Below are 27,912 nucleotides of genomic sequence, written 5' to 3' on the forward strand. Positions count from 1 at the left end.
TGTAAAAATGGAATAAGAAAGGCAATTTTAGCTTTTAGTTGTTTAGTTGCGACTGTTACATATATTTTCACAGTCGGTTAAAATCTTCAAATCTCATTATTTTTGTCCACATAATGGGTAGAATATACATTATTCATTCATTTTTCAATACTACACAATCACCATAAATATATGTCTAGTCGTATATTTGTAACCCCAATCCAATTGATCTGTAATTTGAAACAGTTCCATTAGCTCAGCATTGAAAATTTTGTAAATTGTTTTAGGCCCTTGTTGTTAAAGCTTGTGTTGAGCAAGCCACATCATGTTTGTTTGTGGCATTGCACATCACTTTGTTTATTTACATACGTACATCCCTTGAATTACTAACATCATTCAAAGAGGGGGTGAAAATACTGTTGTGGCACATATGGAGGCTTCATAGTTGTCTATTCTCCAACGGAAACTCTTAAATGTGAAGGCAAGCAAGGCTTAAAGTGAACAGAGTATGGGAGACTAGACCTGTATAAGAAGGAAAGGTAAGGCAACCGAAAAAAAATCATAAATTTTTAGAAGTATTATGAACATGCTTCCTTCTCTTAGGATTTATTTTATTTGCTCAATGATTCTCCATTGGATATGCAAATACTTTATGATCACTCTAAAAACAGTTGGGCCCAAAATAACCTAAATGGGTTAAAAAGGGACCAACAACGTTTTGGGTTATTTATTTAATCCAATAACCCAACTTTTGGGTCATTTGTTTCACCCAATACCCACTTTTGGGGGGTTAATTATTAACCCAAAAAGTTGGGTCAAATGAATAACCCACAACAACTTGCGCCCTTAAAAAAGCGGGGTAAAAAATTGGAGGACTCATTAACGTGGGTTGACCCAATATAGTGGGTCCAATTGAGTTGTTTTTGATTGCTTTCAATTAGATCAACCCCCCCCCCCCCCCCCCGTCCCCGCCGTTATTTCTTTTGACCAAAATCGGGTTGTTTTGCACCCAAAAAAAATCCCCACAAACCTGGGCTCTTTTGTATGTTTGAGTTTGTTTGGGTTGATTCGTATGAACAACCCCGAAAAATGTGAGTTATACATTTAACTCGAAAAGTTGGGTTGGTCCCTTTATGAGCCAATTTTGAATATTTTTGACCCGATTGTTTTCACAGTGATTTCATGATGTTTTTCTGTCTATTTGACCTTGCTGCTGGACACAATTTCAGGAGCACGTAGAAAGAGTAACGTACAACGGCTAAAGATGAACAAAGTCTTTGGTGAAGTAGCACAAACCATCTGTTAAGGGAGGTTTATCGGTAGCTAGTTTTCTGATGTGTATTCTGACCATTGGCAGATAAAAATAATGCTATAAGAGGCATTGGTAATAGTACAGTATAGTCAAACCATAATCAGAGTTAGTTGTCAAATAATTTACTCATAATCTTTGATATTTGCCAACTGTTTCTGGTTTAACTAGGCATGGAAGCATGTTGTGGTGTCATGAATGAACAAAAAGGAAACAAACGTAGGATCAAATTGAAGGAAAATAGAACAGATCTGTTCAATCCCTACATTGTATTCAGTTTTTACAAAAGAACCTCAGGGCTGGTGTCAAAGACTTTGGCAAATTCCTAATTCGTTGTCTAGTCGCTGTCTCTGTCTTTATCCTCGTTATCCTCCAGGACATCATGGCTTTCCTCCTCTTCGTATTCATCTTCATCATCTCCGCCATTCATCATCTCCATCTCGACCTCCACGCCTCCTCCCTCGACGTCTTCATCCATTTCGTTGAAGGGCTCAGCATTTTGGGAGACCTCCACCATCTCAGTGCCTTGGACGACCTCAACGACGCCGTCGCGGACTTTCTTGACGTGGAAGGTGAAAGGGGGCACCTTGTACACGGCAGTCTTGGAACGGGCATACACCACGTGGTCTGGCGTGAAGGCTTTCTGCATCTTGTCGCGGGATGTCTGCAGCTTCTGCTTGCGTTCCGGATTGACACTCATCCGTGTTCCGAGCTTTCCCATCTTCTTCTCAATGTTGTGTCGGGTCTTCTCCAGGTTCTCCTTAGCCTTTTGCTTCGTATTCTCCAAGTTTTCCTTAGTTTTCTGTTTGGTCTTCTCCAGATTTGCTTTTGTCTTCTGCCTTGTCTTCTCCAGGTTATCTTTGGTTTTCTGCCTGGTCTTCTCCAGGTTATCCTTGGTCTTTGCCCTAGTCTTATCCATCTTCTCCTTAGAGAATACCGTCTTCAGGGTTTGCACACGCTGCAGGCTGCTGCGCTTGATACGCGCAGCACGGGTCTCGTAAAGGACGTCCTCGATCTCCACTCCCTCCTCATCCGAGGAAAGGTCTATAGTGGGTTTGTTTTCCTTCTCTCCCTCTTCCGCCTCCTCTCCAGGCTCGTCCGTAGCTTCCTTGAGCTCCAGCATACTTCCTCCTCTACTTCCTGATACAGACTCAGATACCCGCATGGACTTAGAAACGTTGAGTTTTGAGGGAACTTTGACTTCATCCTGTGGAGAAGAGAAAAATAATTGATAAATATGAAGTGGTTCAAATTTAAAGCACAGTTCTTTCTTTTACTACTTAATCGTGTGCTTCATTTGAATTCTAAAGAAAAAAGGAAAGGAAGAAAGCACAACGCGTACATTTGTTATAAGTTTTATTTTCTTTAGTATTCAAGTTTTGTTTACTGTTACAGTAAGTGTTTTTGTTTTGTTTTTTCAATAGAGGGCAGTAGAACTAAAGGAAACTTTGAGCAAGGAAATCAAATGTCTGATGAGGTCATAGAATAGACTAGGCTGGAGTGTATCAAGGCAAAACAAAGATTTGTTATGTTGATGAAAGCCTCAAATATATAATAATCAGGCTTGGGGAGTAACAGAATACATGTACCACCGTTACGTAATCAGAATACAATTTTTTTTTTAAACTGTATTCTGTTACAGTTTCAGGGAAAAAAACATATAATCAGATTACAGGTACATTTATTAAAAATGGGGATTATTTCAAGGGATTACAATTCCTACGATGAGAGTGAGCGAGCAAACAAGCGAGAAAGAGAGAGAGAGAGAGATGTCTAAGCAAAACTGGAAAATAAAAAGAGGGGAATTTAGATATGGTAATCCATTTTATGGTAATTTAAAATGAAGTAGATTGTGTGGAATTGATATTTTATTTGATGCAAAATGTTGTGTATTGTTGCATACATTTTACATTTCTGTTGAATTAGTCTAAACTAGTTTGCCATCTGATGGAAAAGCTTCTTCTATGAGCTTTTTCTGTTTGCTAATGGTAGGCTGCCCGGGTCCCTATCACCTGCAAATAGCAGGGGTGCACTGTATAGAAATATAAATTGTAGTGATGTCTATTTGTATTTTGACTTCATGAGCATACTTGGTATTGGAGTAATCCAAAAGTAATCCAAAGTAATTTTTACATTACTTTAATATTATGGTACTTGGTTTACGTTACTAACTAAATTTTTTAGCAGGTAACTTGTAACTGTAACGAAATACATTTTAAACGTAACCCTCCCAACCCTGATAATAATATAGGATATTTTACATATTCTCGGCAAATTATATGGCATGTCAAATTGCAGGTGTGTGTGCGTGCGTTAGTGTGCGGGTGTACGTGAGCATTCTGTCTAAAAAAAAATCAGTTGTGTTATTCCTCTGTTTCTTCATCACAGCATTCTCACTAAAATACTAGCAATTGTAACATTAGGGAGAATGTGACAGGACTGACATGGAAACTTGATGCAGTTGTGGAAAAACTTCAGATAATTGTTTTGTCATGATAAAAAGTATAAGTACATCTTAAAATCTAAAATTAGATGTGTTTATTTAAACATTTGGGTTTGACTGACATTCACATTGTTGGTTATAATTTCAGTTTGGCGACCACTTAATGCCTTCAAAATTGTAATTGAATGCCCCTAATATGGATTTATGTCTGCTTGTTCTTTTTTCTTCCTTGTCAAATAAACACAAGTACATACAAGATAACTGAAGTGAGGCACATGAATCACTCACCAAAGTCATGCAAAAGGGCTGAAATTACAGACTAGCCTAAACAGAGTTGTTGGATCATTACATTTGACAGAACCTTTCACTTACTGCAACAATACTTCAAATTGTACTCATCTCAGTCATGCCAGAGAGAGGAATAACTCAGAAAAATGTGCATTAACCTTGACAGAGGTGAGGCAATGGAAACATCCCTTTTGGCCAAAGGGTTGTGCAAGAGCATCATCTCCTAAGAAAATCTGAACCTATAAACATTCCCCACCGCTCTCATTAATATATGAGGTGACTGTTACCTGTTACTTGTCCATGCGTGCCAGGATAAAGGTAAAGCAAGTTCCTCCCTATACTCTTTTGCAGGCTCACTTGGATTTACAAAAGTATATATATAAAAACTAAGACTTTGACCAAACAGTAGACAGTTAACAGTAGATTCACCTCATTATGTTAATGAACAATGTGAGGCAACTATGTAAACAATAAAACCAAAAAACAATAAGAGCTATGGTTTATTAATTTTGGTAATTCCTTTAACACAACACAGACTGCTAGGATTACAATTCTAATGTCCAATGAAAAGATCAAATTCTACAGTCCAATGTCCCAGCATATTATTGAGAAAAATGACAGAAAAAAAGACAAATCATACAAGACCTCGATATATGCCTCATGAAAATCCTCCTATAAGGTGACATTTTTGTAAATATAATGCATTTCACAATAGCGATATCATTAAATAAAACAAAGCAATAAAGAAAATAATGAGATGGTCCCAGTTCAATCATTGTCATATTCTCCAAAAATTGTCAATATTTCATAAAACCCTATGTAAACTTATGTATAAGCACAACTGTAAATGAAATCTCAAATTTTACATTGGCATTAATGTGAGTCAGTTTATCCAGATTAGATGGGTAAATGTATGAAAACCGTGTACTGTATACAATGCACTAATAGAAAAAGCAACATGAATTGTGACCTCCAAATATGTATCTCATCAAGTTAGTTTCAGATTGTGCAACAGTTCTTATTGTAAAGTTGCAAGAAGGCTGAGCAAGAGGGCCTGCAATTATTCAATATAGTACTTCTTTCTTTGACAATATTCACATGTTCAGACAGATAGCAGGTGATGGTTCACTAACACAAGGTGACCTCAAGGTAAATGTGCTTCTAGTCTATTTGCTGTGCTTACATAGACACCTGACTTTACAGGCAGTTTGGCTGAGATTTAAAGAAGTGTGGTAGATTGAAGCAGAACTTTCTAATTCCTTTGACTTTTTTTGTGTAGCAATACATAGATTGGCTAATTTTGTTTCACAGAAATGACCACACTGAGAAGAATTCCACAGCACCACTTGTTTCTCTTTCCCTTTTTGCATTGCCTTCATTTTCTTGGCCCATCAATCAACCAGACATCTTTCTCACTTTTTCACTAACATTTTCCTCTTGTGTGACCCTTCACCTTTGGAATACAATGCACTATAGATTGTTAATGAAGGGATGGAAAAGACGCGTAAAGGGTGGGAGGACTTCCTTTTTCCATCATGGTAAATCTTGAAGGTGGAAGTACTCGTGAAAGGCAACACTTGCGCATGTTGTGCTTTTTCCTTTCGTTAAACAAAACAGGAACACAACAGCGTCCGAACAAAAGACACAGGAAGATATGCTGGTCTGCTGTCGCATGAAGCAAGTCCCAGCACAACTTGGATGATGCTTCAGAGAGGTGGAAAAGTGGAAATCTGCTTAGCAGGAAAATGATAGCATCAAAGGCCGGGAGCTTGAGGCAAGGGAGATGAGGGTGGGGCATGGAGTAGAGGGGGTCTCCATTCTATTGTTTTCTGTTGAGGCTCGATGGCGGTTTTATGAAGGTATTGTTTTGCAGTGTCTTGGGTAAACTTGACCTTAAAAGAGGAATCCTGGCTTTCCTGACCAGCTGTGTTGAAAGGAAAATGGAAAATATTTGTCTGGTTGAAATTCTTGCTTCAGTCTTGATGAAAATGTCATTGGGTTTTCGTAATTGCTTGACACAGTGTTGTTAGCAACTAATGTCCAAAGGGTCAAAATGTCTTTCCACACCAATTGTGGATTGTGGCGATCTCTATCCACATGAAAAGAAATTTCCATGGTGCCAAGAGAGTGTCAAATGATATGTAGTGCTGCTTCCTCTAATTGTAAGTAATATTAGCCAAGTATAGAGGCCGGAAGAAAGAATTTCTGGAAAATTACATCCTACCTAAATTGTCTCACAAATAGGAAGCATTATTTTATAATAGCCTACTGACAGAGGTGGCAAATCCAGGTCCAGAAAGAAAAAACATTGCCACAGTTTAGCTAGCTAGCGCCCATGGTGCTCGTTTACCTGCTAGGGAGCTAGCTAACTGGCTAGCATCAGGAGCTAAAGCCAAACTGTGGCAGGGTTTTTACTTTCTGGACCTGAATTTGCCACCTCTGTGCAGTATAAACATAAAAAACTGGTTTATTGAAATAAATGGCATTTGATGTGGACTATTTAAGTTATACTAGTTTCCACAGAACATCTACTTACAGCACCTTAAATGAGTCAACACTTTATGTGCCAGGGAGAGCTCATTTTGCCAGCTGACAGTGGTTCACTATTTAGTTTGCATGAGAAGGATTCAACCTGCGTGCATGTGCTTTCAAAGCGCTTACATGCACATACGTTATGAAAAATGTACACAAGAGTATCTGGAAAAGTTCAAGCATTCATTCACCATGTTGTGTTGACTTCCTGAACCTCCTAATTTAATGGGACATTGTTCTCCTTGAAGCTGCTGTGCCAAAGGCAGGAAGGTACACACTCTGAGCCATGGAAAATAGACAAATGAGGTATGTAGCGGTGGTGTGAGTGTGTGTTTATTTGATTGTCTTGACAAGGCTGCAGAAACAGCATGTTCTCTTTTGTGCTACACTTTAGCTAGTAGATCTGAGGAAAATGACTGTTGTCACAAAATACCACAGCATGTTGGTGTGATTTAAGAAAAAAAGGAGAGAAACACGCTGATAATGTTCAGTCGACCCCCCCCATCTCTACATGTAAAATATTATTTCAAGCTAGTTGTATGATTAATGCTTAATCACATTAAGTAATATGTAGTAGGAGTAGTCATGTGTTTTCTTCAGACAGTGGAACTTTAAAGCCTTACATTCTGATCATCTTATTTATTGTAATATATATATATATATATATATATATGTGTGTGTGTGTGTATATATATATATATATATATATATATATATATATATATATACACACACACGCGTGCACACACACATACACACACCTTTATCTTTGTTTACGTTTGTTTGAAAGATTCTGTTGATTTTTATTGCGCAAGATGTCGGTTATTATTAATAACAAGAGTGCAAGAAACAATTGTGTCACAGGTCTATGTACAAAGATCACCGAGCCCATATGTCATATGTGCACATTCATATTTCTGACATCATCTTGATTCTGATTCTAACAATGAACGTAAAACTGGTTATGTTAATTATGATGATTAGTAAAGGAACGCTAGATTTCTTCCAAATGCCAACCACGGTAGATGCTTGAAATGTGTGTGCAACAAAGTTTGTGAGTTGCTGAGATCAGCTGGCTGATGTGATTAGCACCACACAGCATTTCTCTTTCACTGTGTCTGCATGATCACAGCATCTATCCAGCACTCCCCACAACACAGCCTTTCAGATAGAACCCACATATTCTGATTAATTGTTTGGTTTTTGTTACAATTGTTTTGATATGTTGTTTGATAGCATCCATTATCATTGCTTATTTTACATGTTGAAGGACTATTTTATTTGGGCTAAAACATACAAATAAACAATCTATCTACTATACCTACAGCAGTGGTTTCCAAACTTTGGCCTGTGGGCCTTTTGCGGTCCGCCATCAATTTTTCAGTGGCCCACAGCAAATACTAAAAATGACTTGACCTTCAAGGTTTAAAAAAAGAAAAGAAAAACATGGTGGAGCTGGCCAGAGTAAGACACCAAATCATACAAATAAACTGTCTATAACTAAAATAATACATTCTTTTCAAAACACTGGCAAATAAAAATAATTCAATTTTACAATCAAAAATGATTTCTTCCACTTTATGCTGTGTCATGGTCTAATTTCCATCCATCCATCATCTACCGCTTATCGGGGGTCGGGTCGCGGGGGCAATAGCTTTAGCAGGGAAGCCCAGACTTTCCTCTCCCCAGCCACTTCAACCAGCTCCTCTGACGGGATCCCAAGGCGTTTCCAGGCCAGCCGAGAGTCTCTACAGTGTGTTCTGGGTCGTCCTCGGGGCCTTCTGCCAGTGGGACATGGCCAGGGAGGCGTCCATGAGGCATCCGAACCAGATGCCCGAGCCACCTCAACTGGTTCCTCTCAACGCGGAGGAGTAGCGGCTCAACACTGAGTCCCTCCCGGATGACCGAGCTTCTCACTCTATCTCTAAGTGAGAGCCCGGACACCCTACGGAGGAAACTCATTTCGGCTTCTTGTATCCATCCAGTATCTTGTTCTTTTGGTCACAGCCCACAGCTCGTAACCATAGGTGAGGGTAGGAACGTAGATCGACTGGTAAATCGAGAGCTTTGCCTTTCAGCTCAGCTCCTTCTTTACCACAACGGACCGATACAGAGTCACTACAGACGCTGCACCGATCCGCCTGTCGATCTCCCGCTCCAACCTACCCTCACTTGTGAACAAGACCCCGAGATAATTGAACTCCTCCACTTGGGGCAGTATCTCATCCCCGACCCGGAGAGGGTACTGCACACTTTTCCGACTGAGGACCATGGTCTCGGATTTGGAGGTGCTGATTTACATCCCAAATGCTTCACACTCAGCTGCGAACCGCTCCAGTGAGAGTTGGACATCACGGCTTGAAGAAGCCAACAGCACCACATCATCAGGAAAAAGCAGAGATGCAATGTTGAGGCTACCAAACTGGACCCCCTCAACGCCTCGGCTGCGCCTAGAAATTCTGTCCATGAAAGTTATGAACAGAATCGGTGACAAAGGGCAAACTTGGCGGAGTCCAACCCTCACTGGAAACAAATTTGACTTACTGCCGGCAGTGCGGACCAAACCCTGACATTGGTCGTACAGGCACCGAACAACTCGTATCAGGGGGCCTGGTACCCCGTACTCCCGAAGCACCCGCCCACAGGATTCCCCGAGGGACATGGTCAAACGCCTTCTCCAAGTCCACAAAACACATGTGGACTGGTTGGGCGAACTCCCATGCACCCTCGAGGATCCTGCCAAGGGTGTAGAGCTGGTCCACTGTTCCACGGCCGGGACGAAAACCACACTGCTCCTCCTGAATCCGAGATTCGACTTCCCGACGGACCCTCCTCAAAAGCACCCCTGAATAGACCTTACCCGGGAGGCTGAGGAGTGTGATCCCTCTATTCTGCAGTTGGAACACACCTTCCGGTCCCCCTTCTTAAAAAGAGGGACCACCACCCCGGTCTGCCAATCCAGAGGCACTGTCCCCGATGTCCATGCGATGTTGTAGAGGCGTGTCAACCACGACAGCGCCACATTATCCAGAGCCTTGAGGAACTTCGGGCGGATCTCATCCACCCTCCGGGGCCTTGCCACCGAGGAGCTTTCCAACCACCTCAGTGACTTCGACCCCAGAGATAGGGGAGCCCAGCTCAGAGTCCCAGACCCTGCTTCGTCAAAGGAAGATGTGTCGGTGGAATTGAGGAGGTCTTCGAAGTATTCTCCCCACCGATTCACGACGTCCCGAGTCAAAGTCAGCAGCACCCCATCTCCACTATACACAGTGTTAATGGTGGGGGACATTGAGTCCGAGTCGACCATGTTCCGCGCCTCCATTGTTGAGGCGGCTGATCGGAGCTGTGGCTATAAGATGGTTGGTGCCTGTCGTAGCGGCAATCCTAAGGGATGCCGTCAAGATGAAGAAGGAGTCCTTTTGGGCCTTTTTGGCCTGTGGGACTCCGGAGGCAGCTAACAGGTACCGGTTGGCCAGGCAGAATGCGGCTTCGGCGGTCACTGAGGCAAAAAACTCGGACATGGGAGGAGTTCGGTGGGGCCATGGAAAACGACTTCTGGACGGCTTCGATGAAATTCTGGTCCACCATCCAACGTCTCAGGTCTGATTTATGAACATGAATAAGTTTGAAGTAACTTTAAAAAATTGTCAACTTACTACAATTTGCTATTTTTTGCTTTAAATGTGGAGATGGAATTTGGTTGCTGTTCAGTGCAGGGGTGGATCTAATTGAGTGGGATACAGGGCACTTGGCCACGACAAAATCTTGAATATACTGAACTAAATCTGCCTTATCCCTTTTAACAGAAAGATAAATAAAACAATGTATAATTGCTTGCTTGCTTGATTTCAGTTTAATAAATTAAAGAATTTCAAGGCGGCCCATGCATACTTCCATGTTTCTGTGTGCGGCCCTCAAAAATGTTTGGACAACCCTGATCTACAGTTTACAACAAACTATCATCCATTCATCATCCAATTTGACTATGACTGTCTCAGATAAAAACAAATGGGCAAGTGGCCTGTTGTTTACATAGATGGACAGAAGTTTATGTTATGTACGTATTGCACCTCAAAATCTGCAGACTGTTTATACTATACTATACCTGTATTTGACTTGTTGATCGTTTTTCATCTGCTTATAATTTTTGAAAATGATACCTTTTGAGTTTTTATTATACAATTCTTACTGCAACCTTTATTTATTTAAAAAAAAAATTATTAAGCACAAGAAATAACCCATAAAAAACAGAAAGTAACACAAAATTAATAAAACTACTCACATTTAAACAATTTCTTAACAAAATAAATATTAATAAAACCAATGAGACAAATTCACTCTAGAAACTAATTAAAACTAGCTGAATTGGGGGGGGGGGGGGGAGTCTAAACTAAATAAAATAATATAAAAAAAACTTAATGGAATGAAAAATTCATGACTATTATAACACTGAATTAAGGTTCAAGTTAAACTGCTTTACTGTTTTTTTGTTTTTGTTTTTTTAAACAAGGAAAAACAGTATTTTATGTGTCCCAATATAGACATTTTTATGTTGGCACTGAGTCCTATGAGTCATTGTGCTATTTAATCAGTGCAAGGACTCAGCTGCAACAATACTTCCCAGGCATGTTCTGTACTTCTGCCAACTGTGGCCTTGTGTTCATGCACCCTTTCAGTCGTATACAGTTTATACAAATCTTAAATAAATACAAATAAATCATAAAAGCAACTAAAATAATTACTCTCCGAAACATCACATTTACATTTTGTTCATGCAGGTGATTTAGGACAATCTGTCAATACGCATTTGTTTAATAACTTCTGTGTACAACTTGTATGAGTGACTGTTTGTTTGTGGACTCTATGGACGCTTTCTACCCTCAGCCCACACTGCAACCTCTCATCAGCACTGCATAGAGGAATCCCGCCATAACACAGCCCTCTCTGTTACTGTTTTCCTGTTTAAACTTCAAGTATCATGCACTCCCCTGCTGCTAAGCCAAAGCCAGATGTCTTTGTGAGTGTGCGTGCATGTAGTAACGATACCTGCATGAGCAACATCAATTCTGTCCAATGTAGGCGTACACATTCCATTACACGCCTTACACACAAAAACAGGCTCTCATACACACACAACCGCGCGCACGCACGCACACACACACACTTGCTGAGGGATTTTCCAGTAAATCCAGGAAAACACGGCATCGTCATGACTTAACTTGTGATGTAAAGAGGAACTGAATGTGGTTCAAGTGGCAAATGGGGACACCATATTTCCATTTTATACTGGCCTACTAAATCAGTCCATTCAGACAACTCCCTTTTTTTTTTTTACCTTACAATTCAAGTGCAATGATTTCATAAACACATCCAATTTGCCAAGTGGTCATGGAATTGTAGGCTTAAATCAAAAGACTCAGTTTACTGAAGACAGCTCAAGTTTGTATTTTAAGGTTGTAATTTTGTTTGGATTGGATTAGATTTTATTTTAAATTGAATATATCATGGAATTGAATTTTGTTTACACAGTGGCAAACCATTTGCTGGCTAAATTGTCAACCTCACATTGTTGTCATGCATTCCATATATCAGGAAGGGGCAACCCAATGAAAGGGGCACCATTTTTCAGCACTCCTGTGACCACACACTTCCTAAATCAGATGTATGACAAAAATGTAATTTGAAATATGGACAAAATACATGCTAACATGCCAAATATGTGCTCTTGATATTTGTCATTTTTGATAGTACATTATTCAGTGAATGTATAAAAGATCAACTATGCCAACACAACAACAACAAAGGGTTTGAAGCAAACGAGAAAATAATCAGAAAGTTTTTGTTTGTTTGTTTTTACAGTTCAAAGGACTCTCTTTCATAAAAAATATTATTCGTGGACGGCACAAAACTGCTGAACAGCAAACGAACATTAAGTACAAGAACTAACTTAGTTGTTTTTTCCCACAGGGATTAACTCGATTGGCGAATTGTCGATTGGCTGGCAGTTCAGGGCCTACTGCCCGAAGCCAGCTGGGATAGGCTCCAGCATCCCCCGCGACCCTTGTGAGGAAAAGCGGTTAAGAAAATGGATGGATGGATGGGATCAACTCACTCAAAATCTAAATATTATTGTAGTATTATGTTTGTCCTCCATAACATTCCAAAAACACTTAAAACAACAACAACAAAACATTGTAGTACAGTATGTATATGGGCCGTATAAGCACTGGCGGAGCCAGAGAGGAAGCCGGGGTGGCACTGCTGCCCCTCAAATGTGATTGGACCCCGCAGGCGTCAAATGAATGACATATCACAGCACCGGTGCAATGGTGCTGTACGTCTTGCAATGCAGCCTGCCAGCATTTCTTCCAACCTGATGCCTACTAATTGTTATGCCCCTCCTGCACAGTAGCTGGCGCTATTTACCACAAAATGTTGTAATACACCTCACTAGGAGTCTGGAGAAGAAGAATCTCAAGTGTCCAATCAAGATTACATATTTTTGTCAATGTCATGTTGGTTTCCCCGTGAGACGTTAGTGACTGTTTAAAATAACTTTTATGTTCAGATAGATTGTTTTGCACAAGCTAAAAATAAATGCACGAGCTGAATGATGGAGACGTGAAACAGGAAACAGAATAACGGTGCGGCCTTCCAAATTAAAAGCATATATTATATATATATATTTCAAAATAAGATATATAAACATTACACACAAAACAGCTTGAAGAATACTTAACACTTGTCATGTTTTGGTTCTGTCATGTTTTGGTTTTGGTTCTGTCATGTTCAGTTTCTGCTTTCCTTGTGTGTTTTCCTTGTCTTGTTGATTGTGACCCTGCCCTTCCTTGTGTTGTCCAATCAGTGCCCTCAGCCACTTGTGTCTGGTCCAGGTGTGTCTTGTTGCGTCATTAGTGTTGGTGTATTTAGTCTGCTGTCTCTCCTCTGTCTGTGTTGGTGCATTGTGGTATGTATGTTTGTCCTCATGTCATGCTGCCTGTTTCCTGTTCCCTCCCAAGTTCTAGTTCTAGTTCTAGTTCAAGTTCATGTTTTGTTGCTGTCAGTTTTTGTGTTCCATCTTTTGTTCAAGTTCAAGTTCATGCTTTGTTTTATGTTTTTGAACTTTGGAACCCTCTTTGTCAATAGAAATTAAATCCCTTTATTTTTTGGACTACACCTCTGCCTCCTTGCTCTGCCTTCCCGCATCTGGGTCCTAAAGCCCCCCTGTTTTGACAGAATGCACCAACCATAGAAGGACCCAGCGGGAGTGCTGAAAACCATGATGGGGAATCAGGAGGCGCGCCAGGCGCGCCAGGAGGAGCTCCAGCACGTCATGGCCGCCCAAATGGACCTGCTGTCCTCTTTGGTTAAGGGAGTTGGGCGTCGTTGGGCTTCAGATGGTGGCGCTCGGAGTCGCCAGCCGCAACTCCCCGAGCCACGTCTGCCTCCGCAGCCCCAGGTCCCCGTGTCGGCTCCGCCGCAGCCCCAGGTCCCTGTATCGGCTCAGCCGCAGCCTCAAGTACCTGTCCTACCACGCCTGCCGCCGCTGCCTCAAGTCCTCTGCCAGGTCTGCCGCCGCATCCTCATGTCCCTTTCCCTGCCAGGACTGCCGCCGCAGCCTCAAGTCCCTATCCTGCCAGGTCTACCGTCGCAGCCTCAAGTCCCTATCGTGCCACGTCAGCCACGTCCGCCCCAAGTCCCTATCGTGCCCCGTCTGCCACCGCTGTTCCCAGTCCCCGAACCACGTCTGCCGCCACAGCCTCAGATCCCTGAGCCACGTCTGCCGCCGCAGTCCCAGGTTTCCGTACCGACTCCGCGGCAGCTCCAGGACTCCGTGCCGGCTCCGCGGCAGCTCCCGGACTCCGTGCCAGCTCCGCGGCAGCTCCCGGACTCCGTGCCGGCTCCGCGGCAGCTCCCGGACTCCGTGCCGGCTCCGCGGCAGCTCCCGGACTCCGTGCCGGCTCCGCGGCAGCTCCCGGACTCCGTGCCGGCTCCGCGGCAGCTCCCGGACTCCGTGCCGGCCCCGCGGCAGCCCCAAGTCCTCGAACCACGTCAGCCGAAGTCCAAAGTCCCCGAACCACGTCAGCCACGTCGGCCGTCGGAGCCTCAGGGCTCCGAGCCACGTCGGCCGTCGGAGCCTCAGGGCTCCGAGCCACGTCGGCCGTCGGAGCCTCAGGGCTCCGAGCCACGTCGGCCGTCGGAGCCTCAGGGCTCCGAGCCACGTCGGCCGTCGGAGCCTCAGGGCTCCGAGCCACGTCGGCCGTCGGAGCCTCAGGGCTCCGAGCCACGTCGGCCGTCGGAGCCTCAGGGCTCCGAGCCACGTCGGCCGTCGGAGCCTCAGGGCTCCGAGCCACGTCGGCCGTCGGAGCCTCAGGTTTCCGTCCCGGCTCCGCGTCAGCCCCAGGTTTTCGTCCCGGCTCCGCGTCAGCCCCAGGTTTCCGTCCCGGCTCCGCGTCAGCCCCAGGTTTCCGTCCCGTATTCACGTCAGCCCCAAGATTCCGTCCCGTATTCACGTCAGCCCCAAGATTCCGTCCCGTATTCACGTCAGCCCCAAGATCCCGTATCAGTGCCGCGTCAGGCCCAGGTTTCCGTCCTGTTTTCACGTCAGCCCCAAGATCCCGTCCCGTTTTCACGTCAGCCCCAAGATCCCGTATCAGCTCCGCGTCAGGCCCAGGATTCCGTCCCGTTTTCACGTCAGCCCCAAGATCCCGTCCCGTTTTCACGTCAGCCCCAAGATCCCGTATCAGCTCCGCGTCAGGCCCAGGATTCCGTCCCGTTTTCACGTCAGCCCCAAGATCCCGTATCAGCTCCGCGTCAGGCCCAGGATTCCGTCCCGTTTTCACGTCAGCCCCAAGATCCCGTATCAGCTCCGCGTCAGGCCCAGGTTTCCGTCCCGTTTTCACGTCAGCCCCAAGATCCCGTATCAGCTCCGCGTCAGGCCCAGGTTTCCGTCCCGTTTTCACGTCAGCCCCAAGATCCCGTATCAGCTCCGCTTCAGACCAAGGTTTCCGTCCCGGCTTTGCGGCAGCCCCAGGTTTCCGGATCAGCTCCACAGCAGCTTCCGGCTCCGCGTCAGCTCCAAGTTCCCATATCAGCTCCACAGCAGGCCCCGGACTCCGTGCCGGCTCCACGGCAGCCTCAAATCTTCGCGCCTCGTCGGCCGCCTCCGCGGCAGCCTCAAGTCCTCGCGCCTCATCGGCCGCCTCCGCGGCAGCCTCAAGTCCTCGCGCCTCGTCGGCAGCCTCAAGTCCTCGCGCCTCGTCGGCCGCCTCGTCGGCAGCCTCAAGTCCTCGCGCCTCGTCGGCCGCCTCAAGTCTTCGCGCCTCAAGTCTTCGCGCCTCGTCGGCCGCCTCAAGTCTTCGCGCCTCGTCGGCAGCCTCCACGGCAGCCTCAGGACCCCGGGCGTCCTCGCCTCGTCTGGCGCCCGGGACGTCCCCCGGACTAGACTGGAGGGATGTGTCAGGTTCCCGCCTCCGTGACCCCCCTCCGCCCACCCTGTTTTTGAAATTATTAAAGGGACGTCTGGAAGCCGTCCCTCGACGGAGGGGTTCTGTCATGTTTTGGTTCTGTCATGTTCAGTTTCTGCTTTCCTTGTGTGTTTTCCTTGTCTTGTTGATTGTGACCCTGCCCTTCCTTGTGTTGTCCAATCAGTGCCCTCAGCCACTTGTGTCTTGTTGCGTCATTAGTGTTGGTGTATTTAGTCTGCTGTCTCTCCTCTGTCTGTGTTGGTGCATTGTGGTATGTATGTTTGTCCTCATGTCATGCTGCCTGTTTCCTGTTCCCTCCCTAGTTCTAGTTCTAGTTCATGTTTTGTTGCTGTCAGTTTTTGTGTTCCATCTTTTGTTCAAGTTCATGCTTTGTTTTATGTTTTTGAACTTTGGAACCCTCTTTGTCAATAGAAATTAAATCCCTTTATTTTTTGGACTACACCTCTGCCTCCTTGCTCTGTCTTCCCGCATCTGGGTCCTAAAGCCCCCCTGTTTTGACAACACTTAGTGTATATGCCCTAACGTTTTTAGTCTAGAAGTGGGGGATTTAATTACATTAATAATATTATGTAATCAAAGTAAATGAAGTCAAATAAAATAAAGTAGTAATACAAGGAAGAAATTTATTAATTTTTTCATAGGGTGTGTGGAAAATAAAAAACGGGGACAAAATACGATTTGTTCCTTAAACAAGTGTATATCTTGAAATTTTATTAATATTAAACACTGATGTTTATTTCATAAACTTTGAATCTTTTTGCACATTGTTAATAAACCACACATTATGTGCAAAAATCTCCTGCGTGGTTAATATGTACTTAAATGTATTTCAACATTTAGAGAGTCCGATTGAAATAATTTTATTGTGAAACAAATTATTCGGCATAATCTTTGAATACCCTGAAGTACCCCCCCCCCCCCCCCCCCCTTCCCATTTATAAAAGTCTGGCTCCGCCAGTGCGTATAAGACACAGAGTAAGCACAACTATAACATGTCTGCCTTCTAATGGTGAATAGTGATATTACAAATTGTTGTGTATTGTCTTTGCAGGGTGTTGTGTGTGTGGACATACATGGCTTTGTCTCGTCAAAGCACTGTTTGCTTTGTGGGGAAACATTTCTCCAGAGACTACCATGGGAAAGCGTGTGACGGTCACACGCAGCATAAAAATCTGGGGCGGGAACTCACTATTCATCTCCCTATTTTTCCAGTAGTTTACTTCAATCAGAGACATGGGACCAGAGCGAGCAAGATTGCTATATAAAGTGATGGCATGCCACAGCTCCCCGCGGGGGGAGAGCAAGGGATGAGTCACCCGGCATGGTGTTGCACTAGAGCATGGTAGCGTGCTCTCTCCCCCTCCCCCACTCCACCCCCCTATTAGAACTTTTTTTTTTAAATTTCTGTCTGCTGTTCTTTTTTCCATTTCCTTCCATCTGCACAAATTCCCTTCATTCCTTACCCCAACACACCTGCCTTTGTTTTTCAATTCCTCTGTGGTTACCTTGCAGCCACAGTAGGAAAGAAGATTAAATGCGGCATATTAGATCAGTGAGAATGAGACAGATCAGCATCAGCGCCATGGCAACATAACAAATATTTCTGTGTGTTTTAGTTCCAGATAACCCCAACTGCTGCAGAGAAATTTTCTCTCCACTTCTGGTGTATTTTTACAGCCATTAGCCTAGAAGATTGTGCTGACCTCCCGTGTGTTGACTTAGACCAACACGGTTTGCATACACTTATCATGTGGACTTAAACAGGGCAACTTTGTTCTTATGCATCCATGAATCTAACACAAAATAAAGATTTCATGAACTGTTTCCAAGGTTGCAGACATGCTTAAGTGAGGAAGCTGTGGAGTGTTTCACTCTTACTTCTTTTAGCTCTCCCTGCAAGACACAGCTTGCCATTGTCAGCTATCACTGGAGGTTGTGTTTACCACATACTTTGGTTCAGGGGCGTTCTGATCATGTACTTTCATGTCGGTACATACAGATACATAAATATAAACAAAAGTGTACACATGTAAATACACTCACATTGACACAAACTAGAGGTAAACACACATGATGAACAAATATTGATATACATATATATATATATATATATATATATATATATATATATATATAGATAGATATTATGAGCCCTATATTATGTACATTTCCCCATGCTTGACTAACAGTGACAATCGATGTAGTGTGGCATGACGGTGGCTGTTCCCATAGCAACCTCATGTTAGTCATTTCAATAACAATGGAGGATCTTGGCATTTATGGTGAGATTTATAAAGCTGTAAAAGAAAGTGGTTTCTACCACTGCTGTTTGTGTTTGTGTCCAACACTTTCAACATTGTAGGAATTTTTTGGTCCCAAATGGAGGCATGGAATCAAAAGAGTAAATTCATTTTTGAAGTGGCATAACAAGGGTTTCTATTTGGTTTTCCACTCCCTACCTGTGGACCTGCAGCAGCAAATTTTTCACTAGTCAAGTATATTGAGCCTTTTTGATCTTTTACGGCCCCCATATTTTTTTCTTATTGATAGTGGTCAATGGAGCTTGTCAAAACTAGTCTGTGTAAGTCTTTGTAGTAAGCCACAGCAACATCAGTCTAGGAAAGAAGAGTATGACCGTGGTCTGTACCTCAGAGACCTCATAACCATAAAGGGATTCTTCATCTGGCAGGGCAGGCGGGCATGAGGTGGTAAAAGAGAGTTTAGTGGGGCTAAACTATTTTGCAACTCTTCAAGTCCCATTTTTAAATATTTGTGTTTTCAGGCTTCAAAATGTAACATGCATTGCTATATAAATAAATGGGAAAAAAACGACAATTTTCAAAAAATTTGCTGTATAAATAAATTGACAAAATATGACAATTTTCAAGAATTTTTCTTCTAGTCTTTGGGGAAAAAATAGGCCCCTAGCCCATTTCTCTATTGCTCTACTCTTCAAGGATGAGACTCACTTTTTCTTAGCTAGCTGAGGAACTGATGTTATTCCGTTGTGGTGGAAAACCAACATGCCACTAAAATAGGAATAACTAAAAAAACATTTATTTATTTATCCTTATGAAATGACTTTTGCTCTGTAGTGAATGCCACTTGTGACTTCTCTTATTATTTTGACAATTTTGAGTGAAATACAACTGCACCTTCATCTGGCTTGTCACACAATTAACAAAGGTATAAGTGAGTAAATCATGAACTAATGGCTTGGCAAAAATGTAGGAATGACTAACACACTGGGCACCTGAAAAGATTAACAACACATACCCAAAACTCAGGAAAGTTTAAACAAATAAATAAACTGACTCAGTAACATGGCAACACCCAAACAAACAAAAAAAACAAAATGGATTTGACCAGAACTGAGCACAATACATAAACTAATGCGATGAGGCACATTTCCAATCAAGATTCGACTGGAAAATTGGGCTCATGAGGAGCAAATATTTAATAATATTCGAAAATTAAACACAGACACTCATGCAAACCGACTTTTGAAATCAGGAAATAACTCAGTAATTTAAAACCATGAAAATATCAAACAAAAGTCAGACTGTTTAATTATCTAAAATATTTGCGTCAATATGGACATAATTTTGTCACCACAAGATCATCTGACTTTTTAGTGTTTCAAAAGGAGTCTCATTCGAGAAGCCGTAGGGAAAATTACATATGCAGGTCTGCCTTATCTTATTTGGTTCTTAATTAACATTTGTGTATACAGTAATATGCTTTATCATGACACCTTTTCAGCCTATTTAAGTCCAATCTAATAGGAAGCCTTTTTGGGGATTTGTCACTAAAATCACATGAGCAATGGAATCATAAGAGGAGACAAAATGTGATTATGTTTTAGTATAACCACATCTTGGGAATATGAGTCATCTGCATCTGACTTGTGTGGAAAAGTCAAGAAATGAAAAAGCAGTTTGTGTAAGACACAGTTTCAATACACAAGACAATCACAGTCCAGGCTGTTGTCATTTATAGTTTGCTTAAAAAGAAAAAGAAAGAAAATAATTTGAGTTGGTGATACCACCCCAACAAGGTAAACTATTTCCATTCTCACCACGGTTCAGTTTATCTTGCCATGGTATAGTGCGGAAAATTAGCTTTGATCTGCTTTCATCACATGAGTGTCACACATGTGGGACAAGTTGTGTAACAAACAGTGTTGGTCAGTAGCAGTTTTTTTTTGTTTTTGTTTTTGTTTTTTACAAGACAAGTCAAAAATTGTTTGGAAAACCTTTCTGTCTTTCAGTTCCATTCATTTTGTGCCATGTTTGTCTTTTAGGTGCCACTGCGGTTGGGTTTGTATAAGTGCTTCCATGCTATACCAAATTTGACCCACATGTAATAATAATAATGTATGGTTGCTTAACTCAACGAGGACAAGTTGTATAAAAAATGGATGGATAAGATGCATTTGATTAACAATTATTCAACGCTTTTGTTAGCATTTTACATGAAAAGTTTGACTTCCTTTTTCTTGGTCCTAGCAATCATATTAGAATCAGGAAGTATTTTATATAAACATTCCTATGTTGTGGTGTAAATGTCAACACAAAGTCTTCAGTCCTGCATCAGATCTCCATGACCAAACAGGAACACAGTCTCAATGGCTCTTTCCTTCTCACAATCAAACAAGTATGCGATAGGTGCTATTTTTAGACATCTCTCTCTTACGTTGTCGCCATACTCCTGTTCTTTATCCTCTCACCCTCTTTCTCAATTTTAGCCTCTTACATGTCTTTGCCATCTTGCTGTCACACAAACAAAGTTTGTACCTAACAAACCTTGAAACAAACACTCCAGAAATTTTTGGGGGGTGAAGTACTGGTGTCTGTCGAAAGAACATTTCACACAATCTTGCTTGTAAAGTTAGCCCAGAGCTTTTGAGACTATGATGTCCATATTTGGGCCTGGGTCGACCTGTGAAAGAGGAGGGGGTTTACTCATGATGCATTTTGAATTATAACTCCCAAGCTGTGTTCTTTTCAATGTAGCTGTCAGTAGCTATCAGCTACTATGATTGAAAAAATAAAAAATAAAACTCAATGTATCTTGTATAGCTGGTTGCTTTCTTCTTTAATGATGGTTTCTCTCTTGGCTAATGTATTTCTTTGTAACTATAATTTTTTTTATTGATTTGCCACTTGAAATACAATAGAATAAGTTTGATGTATAGTAAATTCGCCTCCATTGGCGGATTCTGCCATTTCACATATTTTTTTGGTCCACTTTGATTTGATCTATTTTGGGATGCAATTCCACTTTTGGTACTAGGTGGCAGCACATGACTTTGTTTAACACCATATATTTGAAAGAGTAAAATAAAACAGTAAGTGTCTAATAAGATCAGAAGGAAATTGAACACCTTAATCCTGCTTTTTATGCCTACAGAAATCACCGACTATACATTCATTTCATGATGTGCACCTTTTGGAATGATTATATTATGAGATGAGAAGTAAATGTTTCAGTTTGGTAAAAAATGCTTCTTCTGTAAACACTGCAACTGCTACACTGTTACACGGTACAATATTTTCGTCTTGTCCATTCCTCTTCTTGCTCTCTCAGTAAATGAAATATTTTTTTAATGTGTTTGTATTATTTTGAAGTGTGTTTAAAAACCTATTTAAAAAAAGTGTCATACATGCTACAAAAACATATAGTACAGTGACTAGGGAGTATTTAAAACTGTATTTAGCAGAATTATCACAAATTCCACTTATTGTTGGAGGTTTTTGGAACATAACCTCCGCGATAATAAAGAAGGTTTACAGTAAGGTTTACTGTAATGCTTAAGTTTATCGCCAACCATGACACCACTTGCAAGAGACTGAGCTGCACTGTGTTTGTTTATAATAATAATGCATCGAGTTTATATACTGATACTTAAAGACACTTCACAATGGATACATTATTCATGCACTTACACATTCACACTGCGGTGGCGGTAAGCTACTTAAGTAGCCACAGTTGCCCTGGGGTAGGCTGACCGAAGCGAGGCTGCCAGTGTTTGCCTACGGCCCCTCCGACCACCTTCCATACAACAGTGTGAGTGGCACTGGAAGCAATGTGTGTGAAGTGCCTTTCCCAATTACACAACGACACATGACTTGGAGAGAGTGGGAATCAAACAGCCAAACTTCTGGTTACTGAGCGACCGTCTCTACACCCTGATCCACAGCCGCCATGGTGTTGTGTGTGTGTTATGTGTTTGTGGCTAAGCAAGAAACTTCCTGCCCCTAACCAAACGTGATTTGTGTGGAGAGTTGGTACTCCTCTGTACTGTACCAAATGTTATGTATTGAAAAATCAAAAATACATACATGTGTAGTTACAGCCTTACTGTTGTGTCTGAAAGGTATTTTTTTTTAATGATAATATGGTGGCAAGAATAAATGCTTTATTGACAGGAAAGTTGGTTGTGAGGTGGCTGACTTTTATGCATGTGGCACATGCTCAATTCCCACTTCATACCCTTTTTCACAATAACCCTGTGACTAACCAGTCCAGGGAATAGTCAGAAGGGATGGGCTCAACCAGGCTCCTGATCAGGACAGTTGGAGATATGGGGGAAAATGCACCATAACATTAATACAGAATAGTAGATGAGTGAACAAAACAAGTTTAGAAAAAGCAAGTAATGAAATGCAAGTAGAGTAGCAGGAATGAAGGCGATAGAACGGTGAGTAGGGTGGATTAGGGTGTGGCTGCTTGAGGTGGAAAAGATGTGGAGTGAGTTATCTACACGGGTGGAGTTGCTGAGAGGGAGGAACGGGGGGATCAGTGCTGGAACCGTACTTGTTCCACGTGAAGATGAGTAGGCAGGAGGTTTGTGCAGAGAACAATGGCTGCCTGTGCAATGAATCAGCTGTCTAAATATGGTCTCTTGCTCCTCATCAGAACACACCCAAGCTCACAGAGGGGATGGATTCCTTCAGCACCTTTACATTGACCTCCCACAGTTCAGCATTATGACCCATCACCATGATGTGAAGGGGAATCTCGGGTCACCAATTCTTACAGTGTACTTTATTGTCCTCTCACCTTATCTCATCTTATCAGTCTCTACTGGACAGTCTTGCACATGGCCATATTTGGGACAAAGGTACGTGCTTGCTCCCCATGGCCCATCGGCAATAAACTGGAATGCAAGACAAGGTTGATAATTCATTTTTTTCTAAATAAATCATCTTTTTTTTTTCTATTTCTATTATTTGTGTGAATAAATATTTTTGAAATTGGAAATCGACCACTCCCAGGTTGCATTCATTGGGCTTTGTAAAGTTTTCCTATTATAGCAGCATTTTATTTGTTAACAAACCCTTTATTTAAATAAAATTAACAAAATCTGAAGTAGCTATTTCCCTTTGGAATACAAAACTAGTTAGCCATTAATTTGTTCTGTGTGTAATACGTTTATGAGGTGATCATGTGATTTATTTGCTTTTTAGCCATAACCATTGTTTCATGAAAAAACAAACTCAGAAATGGGCAACTGGTAGCACACTGCCGTCGATTATTGAAAATAAATATTTATTGCGGAGCAGTTTTAAGTTTTAATAATAAGTGTTCACCACTAGATGGCAGATATTGCTTAACCCCTAGGCAGTATAGACTATATGCCATGGAGGAGGCGAGACTTCCAACTTCCGGGTTTTCCCCCATCAACTTTGTTACCGTTTCTGGTTTGCGACGTGTGGGCCACGTCTCGGTATTTGCGCTTCCGCCTTTGTGCCCCTCGGTTGTGAGGCTAGTGCCTCGACGGGTGCGAGGCTGCAAGTGTGTAGTGTCTGTCTCAGTGTCCGAAGCATTTCAGATAGCCGAAACGCCCTCCCGCCGATGAGCGAGAGCGCGCGGTTGGGCGCAGGGGTGGGGGTGCGAGTGTTGGAACGCAGCCAACAGTGGCCGGAAACGGTGCTGATGTGTAAAACCCGGAAGTCAGAAGTCCGTTGGCATCTACCCCATTGTGACCTGTTTTGCGCTTTTTGCTGGTTCTGTCCAAGCCATTTCAAAATAAAATATTGCCCACGGGAATGCTTCCAACTCCAAGAATGTATTTCACCACAGAAGAAGAAAGAGTAGGTCGAATTTAATATCGAATTGTCTCCCTAGTTTTCTTAGAGACACTATCAATCATGAAAGATTCCAACTATGGCAACACTGATCTTAAAAGTTCACAATTTTTTTTCACGTTGACAGTTCGTTTGAAGTAGTTAGTAAATTTGAGTCCTCCAAAAACATGGATACTTTCGATGGTGTATGGCTGCTGCGCAAATACTGATGATTTAAAAAAATCAATTAATCTGTTGATTATTTTGTTGATTAATATATTTAAAAATAATAATAATTTTGATCTCTTTTGATGTTCAAATTTTAATATTTGACCTATAATTCCACTGCTGCTACAACTCCTTTACCAAGTACCACATTACCAATAAAAATGCTGATAAACTGATTTTTTTTTAATTCTAAGCAACATAAATGTATTAAAATGTCTTTCTTGATCATGATAAATCACACACACTGTGCAAGGGGTTGAGCCATGTAATTCCAGGGTTGATCCGTAGTAAATAACATAAGTAAGGACCTCACTTGTGTAAGGAAACAGTAGAGTAAAGACTGAGTGGTTGACAGCTGGCAATAAAGCACAGATTAAAATCCAATGTTAATAGCTTTTCTCTTCCTTGCATGTACAGGCCGTCTCATGCAATAAACACCACTTAGGAGCTGTGTGTTTTTAGTAGCAGCAGAGTGCCAGGGCAGGGTCTTTTCTGTACGTAGAACAGCTTCAGTCCTCATCAGGGTTATAATAGGTTTGGATTTTTCACTGTAGTTAGTGTTTGTTGGTACTACGCGAGACTTCTGGTCTGGGAGGACACTTGCAATTTCTAGTTCTCTATAAAAATGGATGGATCAAAACTGAAAAGGTTAAGTCTTCACACCAGTGTTGCCAATGTGTCTGCGGCGCAAAAATTGACAAGTGTATGAAATGTAGCTTTTGAAGCGCTGCTTCAAGCAGAGAGAGTACTTTTATTGTCTTAACTGGCTTTTTCCCCCCACATTCTGGGCTCCGCTTCCACAAGTCAAAGCCTCTGGCCACATTCAACCCCTTAGCTCAGTTCCAGGTTGTCATGGTAACGAAAGCAGTAATTTTTGTTTTTCCGGGTATGTAATCAGGAACCGTCATAATTACTACACTTGTGACTTTGAAGTTAGAGGAAGAACAAGTTCAATTGGTTGCTGCAAAACTTTGTCAGATATAATTACCATAGAATTGGCCAGACTTCACTCTCAGTTATCTGTTTTGTAAAATCATGTTTTTCGGGCACAAGAGCAGTTTTGTCGGGAATTGAAAGCTACAAAATCAAGACATGAAAGGAACCATTTGAGCTTCATGTATTTTCTTGTTCTCTGTGTTGAAAAATGCTGCTATGAGTGAAAATCTTTTTGGAGTTCATCAGGATTACAAAAGAATTTGAACATTCTCCTGTTTTTATTTGCCTGTCTTTTTGAAATGAGTGAATCAAAAGTTAGAAAATTTTGTTGAACCTGTAAGCATAAGCCTTTTTGTATACATTTCACCTGATTTGATATGATTATGAATAAATTCTGATGTTATCTATAGTAATGTGTATAATTTTTGTGTTGGACAAATATGATACACTCCAATACATTTGGCAAATATGTCCTTTATATGTTCATAGTTAGTCTGGACTACCTAAAATGGAGCTTTCATCTGAGCAGCTGCATGGAGAATAAAAGAAACAGAGAGGAAGGTTGGTCCAAGACATGAAGTCTGAGTCAAGGGTGGAAACTCTGAATGTTCTTGCGCCACAGTGCAAAAAGCTGCAAGCCATTACACATCACACTGCTGCCTCACAGGCTAAAAAAAGAAAATAGGGCTCCCCTGAACTCTTTTCAAAGCAAAAAAAAGAAGAAAGTTTCTCTTCAAATATAGTACTGTATTTGCTTTGCTTTTTTCCCTCTCTTATTACCTTTTAAACACAACTTGCAACACACTTGTGGTATTTTCCACAATTTTTTTAATTTGCTTTTTAATCTAGGGAAAGAGTCGAGAGAATTCACTTCCAAAACGAATAATGTATGACTTTGACAACCAGTGAGCATTCTCACATGTGAAGGCTTGTATTCTTCAGGTCTATCCATCATGTGCTATGGAAGGAAAATATCTGGAAGGCACCTGGAGTGGATTCCAAGTTTTGAACCAATGTACACTATAGGGTGGGGCAGGGGCGGTGTAAAGCAACATCTGGGATCAAAAACTAAATACAGTACATACTACATAGTAACTTTCTTGTAAACTGACAGAATAATTAGAATTTAGATATGCATCATAATAAAAACGTCGAGTTGCTTTTCTTGTATTGTTTTTTTTTATTGACGCATATTGGTTCTTTTCTCATTCCATCTAAATAGAGAGTACTTTTGATACATACTGTAAAACTTCCCATGTATATAATTTGTTTTTGTGTTATTTTGAGGGGTTATCAGTGTTTTCAGATGATTTGGGGAGGTTTCAATGCATTTCAATCTGTGTCATTTGCACACATTTTTTTGCTATTCATGGGCCGACCCAATCCCTAGTCCACTGTATGTGTGTATGTATACATACATACACAGGTATGTAAATATCTATGTATAAATGTAGTTTTTTTTTTAATACAGCACTGATATGAGACAGCCTGTCACTTGAGCACTTGCCAGCATGATAAAGTTTAGCCACACCCTGGAAGTCATCTGCGTCTTAAGTAAACTAACTTCCCTCATATTCAAAACCATTCATTCATAAAAGAAACAATTTGTTATTTCCATATTTGGAAAGCTACACAGTATCAGGCTTTTACTTTAATTAGATATTAAGGAGTTCAATGTTTAAGATTAGTTCACAAGAGGGCCACACCCATCCATCCAACCTTAGAGCTTCTGACACTGAAATTGAGACAAGCAAATAAACTCTCACCCACCTGGTAGATCATGACTTTAAAGTTGCGTCTTTTCAGCAGCTCGGCCTCATTGGTCTCCAGCTTCTTGATTTGTCCCCCTTGCTTCTCCAAGTTGGCTCTCACAGTCTTGACGTTGACGCTCACCTTCCGCACCTTCTCCATCATCTTGTTGACGCTGTTGGATGTGGTGCTGTGGTTCTTGGTCAGCTTGGTGAGCTCGCCTTGGATGTTGGTCACCGAGCGCTCCATCTCCTGCTGCCTGGACTCCAGCCCGGTCTGAGTCTGCTGGATCTGGTCCACGGCACCGATGATCTTGTCTAGCAAAGACAGCACCAGCACCCCATTCACCTGCTGGTCTGACTTGCCTGATTCATCCTTGTCTTCGGCAGCCTCCCCTTCCGTTTCCATGGCGGACAGCTCTTTCTTTGCCACTGCAAGAACATCATCTTCGTCTTCGGAGGGATGGATGTTGACTTCATCGTCTGAAATCTCGGTAAGGGAATGTGGCTCGAGCTGAGCGCTTGAGCACTCCAGTGCTTCCATTGCTGCCATGTCAGTGAAGTTTCAATGTGTTAATAGATCAGACTTCTTCAGATCTTCTTCTTGGTCCCTTTCTCACCTTCTACCGGGCCTCTCTTACTAGCAGAGATCCTTTTCTGTCTCAAGCATAAATGCTCTTTCTCTGACTTTGTCAAATCCTGTGTTCAAGCCACTTTTTAGGTGGTGCCAAGCAAAGCTGGACGTTACCACATGAGCTCTGGGATGTGAATGCCTCACCAAGCAGAGAAACCCTGAAGTCAAGCTACTACCAACAGTGTTTTCTCTCTCTCTCTCTCTAGCCGCTCTCCTTTTTTCCATTTGGCTCTCCCCCTGTCATTAAACCCCTCC

At 42.0% G+C, this 27,912-nt stretch overlaps 1 protein-coding gene across 1 annotated transcript; it reads right to left on the reverse strand.

The window, feature by feature from the left end:
- Window positions 1–956: 956 nt before the first annotated feature.
- On the reverse strand, window positions 957–27,821 carry LOC144038907 (caveolae-associated protein 1-like). Its single transcript, XM_077551765.1, has 2 exons — window positions 27,046–27,821; window positions 957–2,495 (listed from the first exon to the last, which is right to left on the reverse strand). Exons 1-2 carry the CDS (start codon window positions 27,574–27,576, stop codon window positions 1,626–1,628), a joined length of 1,401 nt encoding a protein of 466 aa, XP_077407891.1. The 5' UTR covers window positions 27,577–27,821; the 3' UTR covers window positions 957–1,625.
- Between the last annotated feature and the right edge of the window lie 91 nt (window positions 27,822–27,912).

Source organism: Vanacampus margaritifer, chromosome 18 (genome assembly GCF_051991255.1).
Source record: "Vanacampus margaritifer isolate UIUO_Vmar chromosome 18, RoL_Vmar_1.0, whole genome shotgun sequence".
Taxonomy (NCBI): domain Eukaryota; kingdom Metazoa; phylum Chordata; class Actinopteri; order Syngnathiformes; family Syngnathidae; genus Vanacampus; species Vanacampus margaritifer.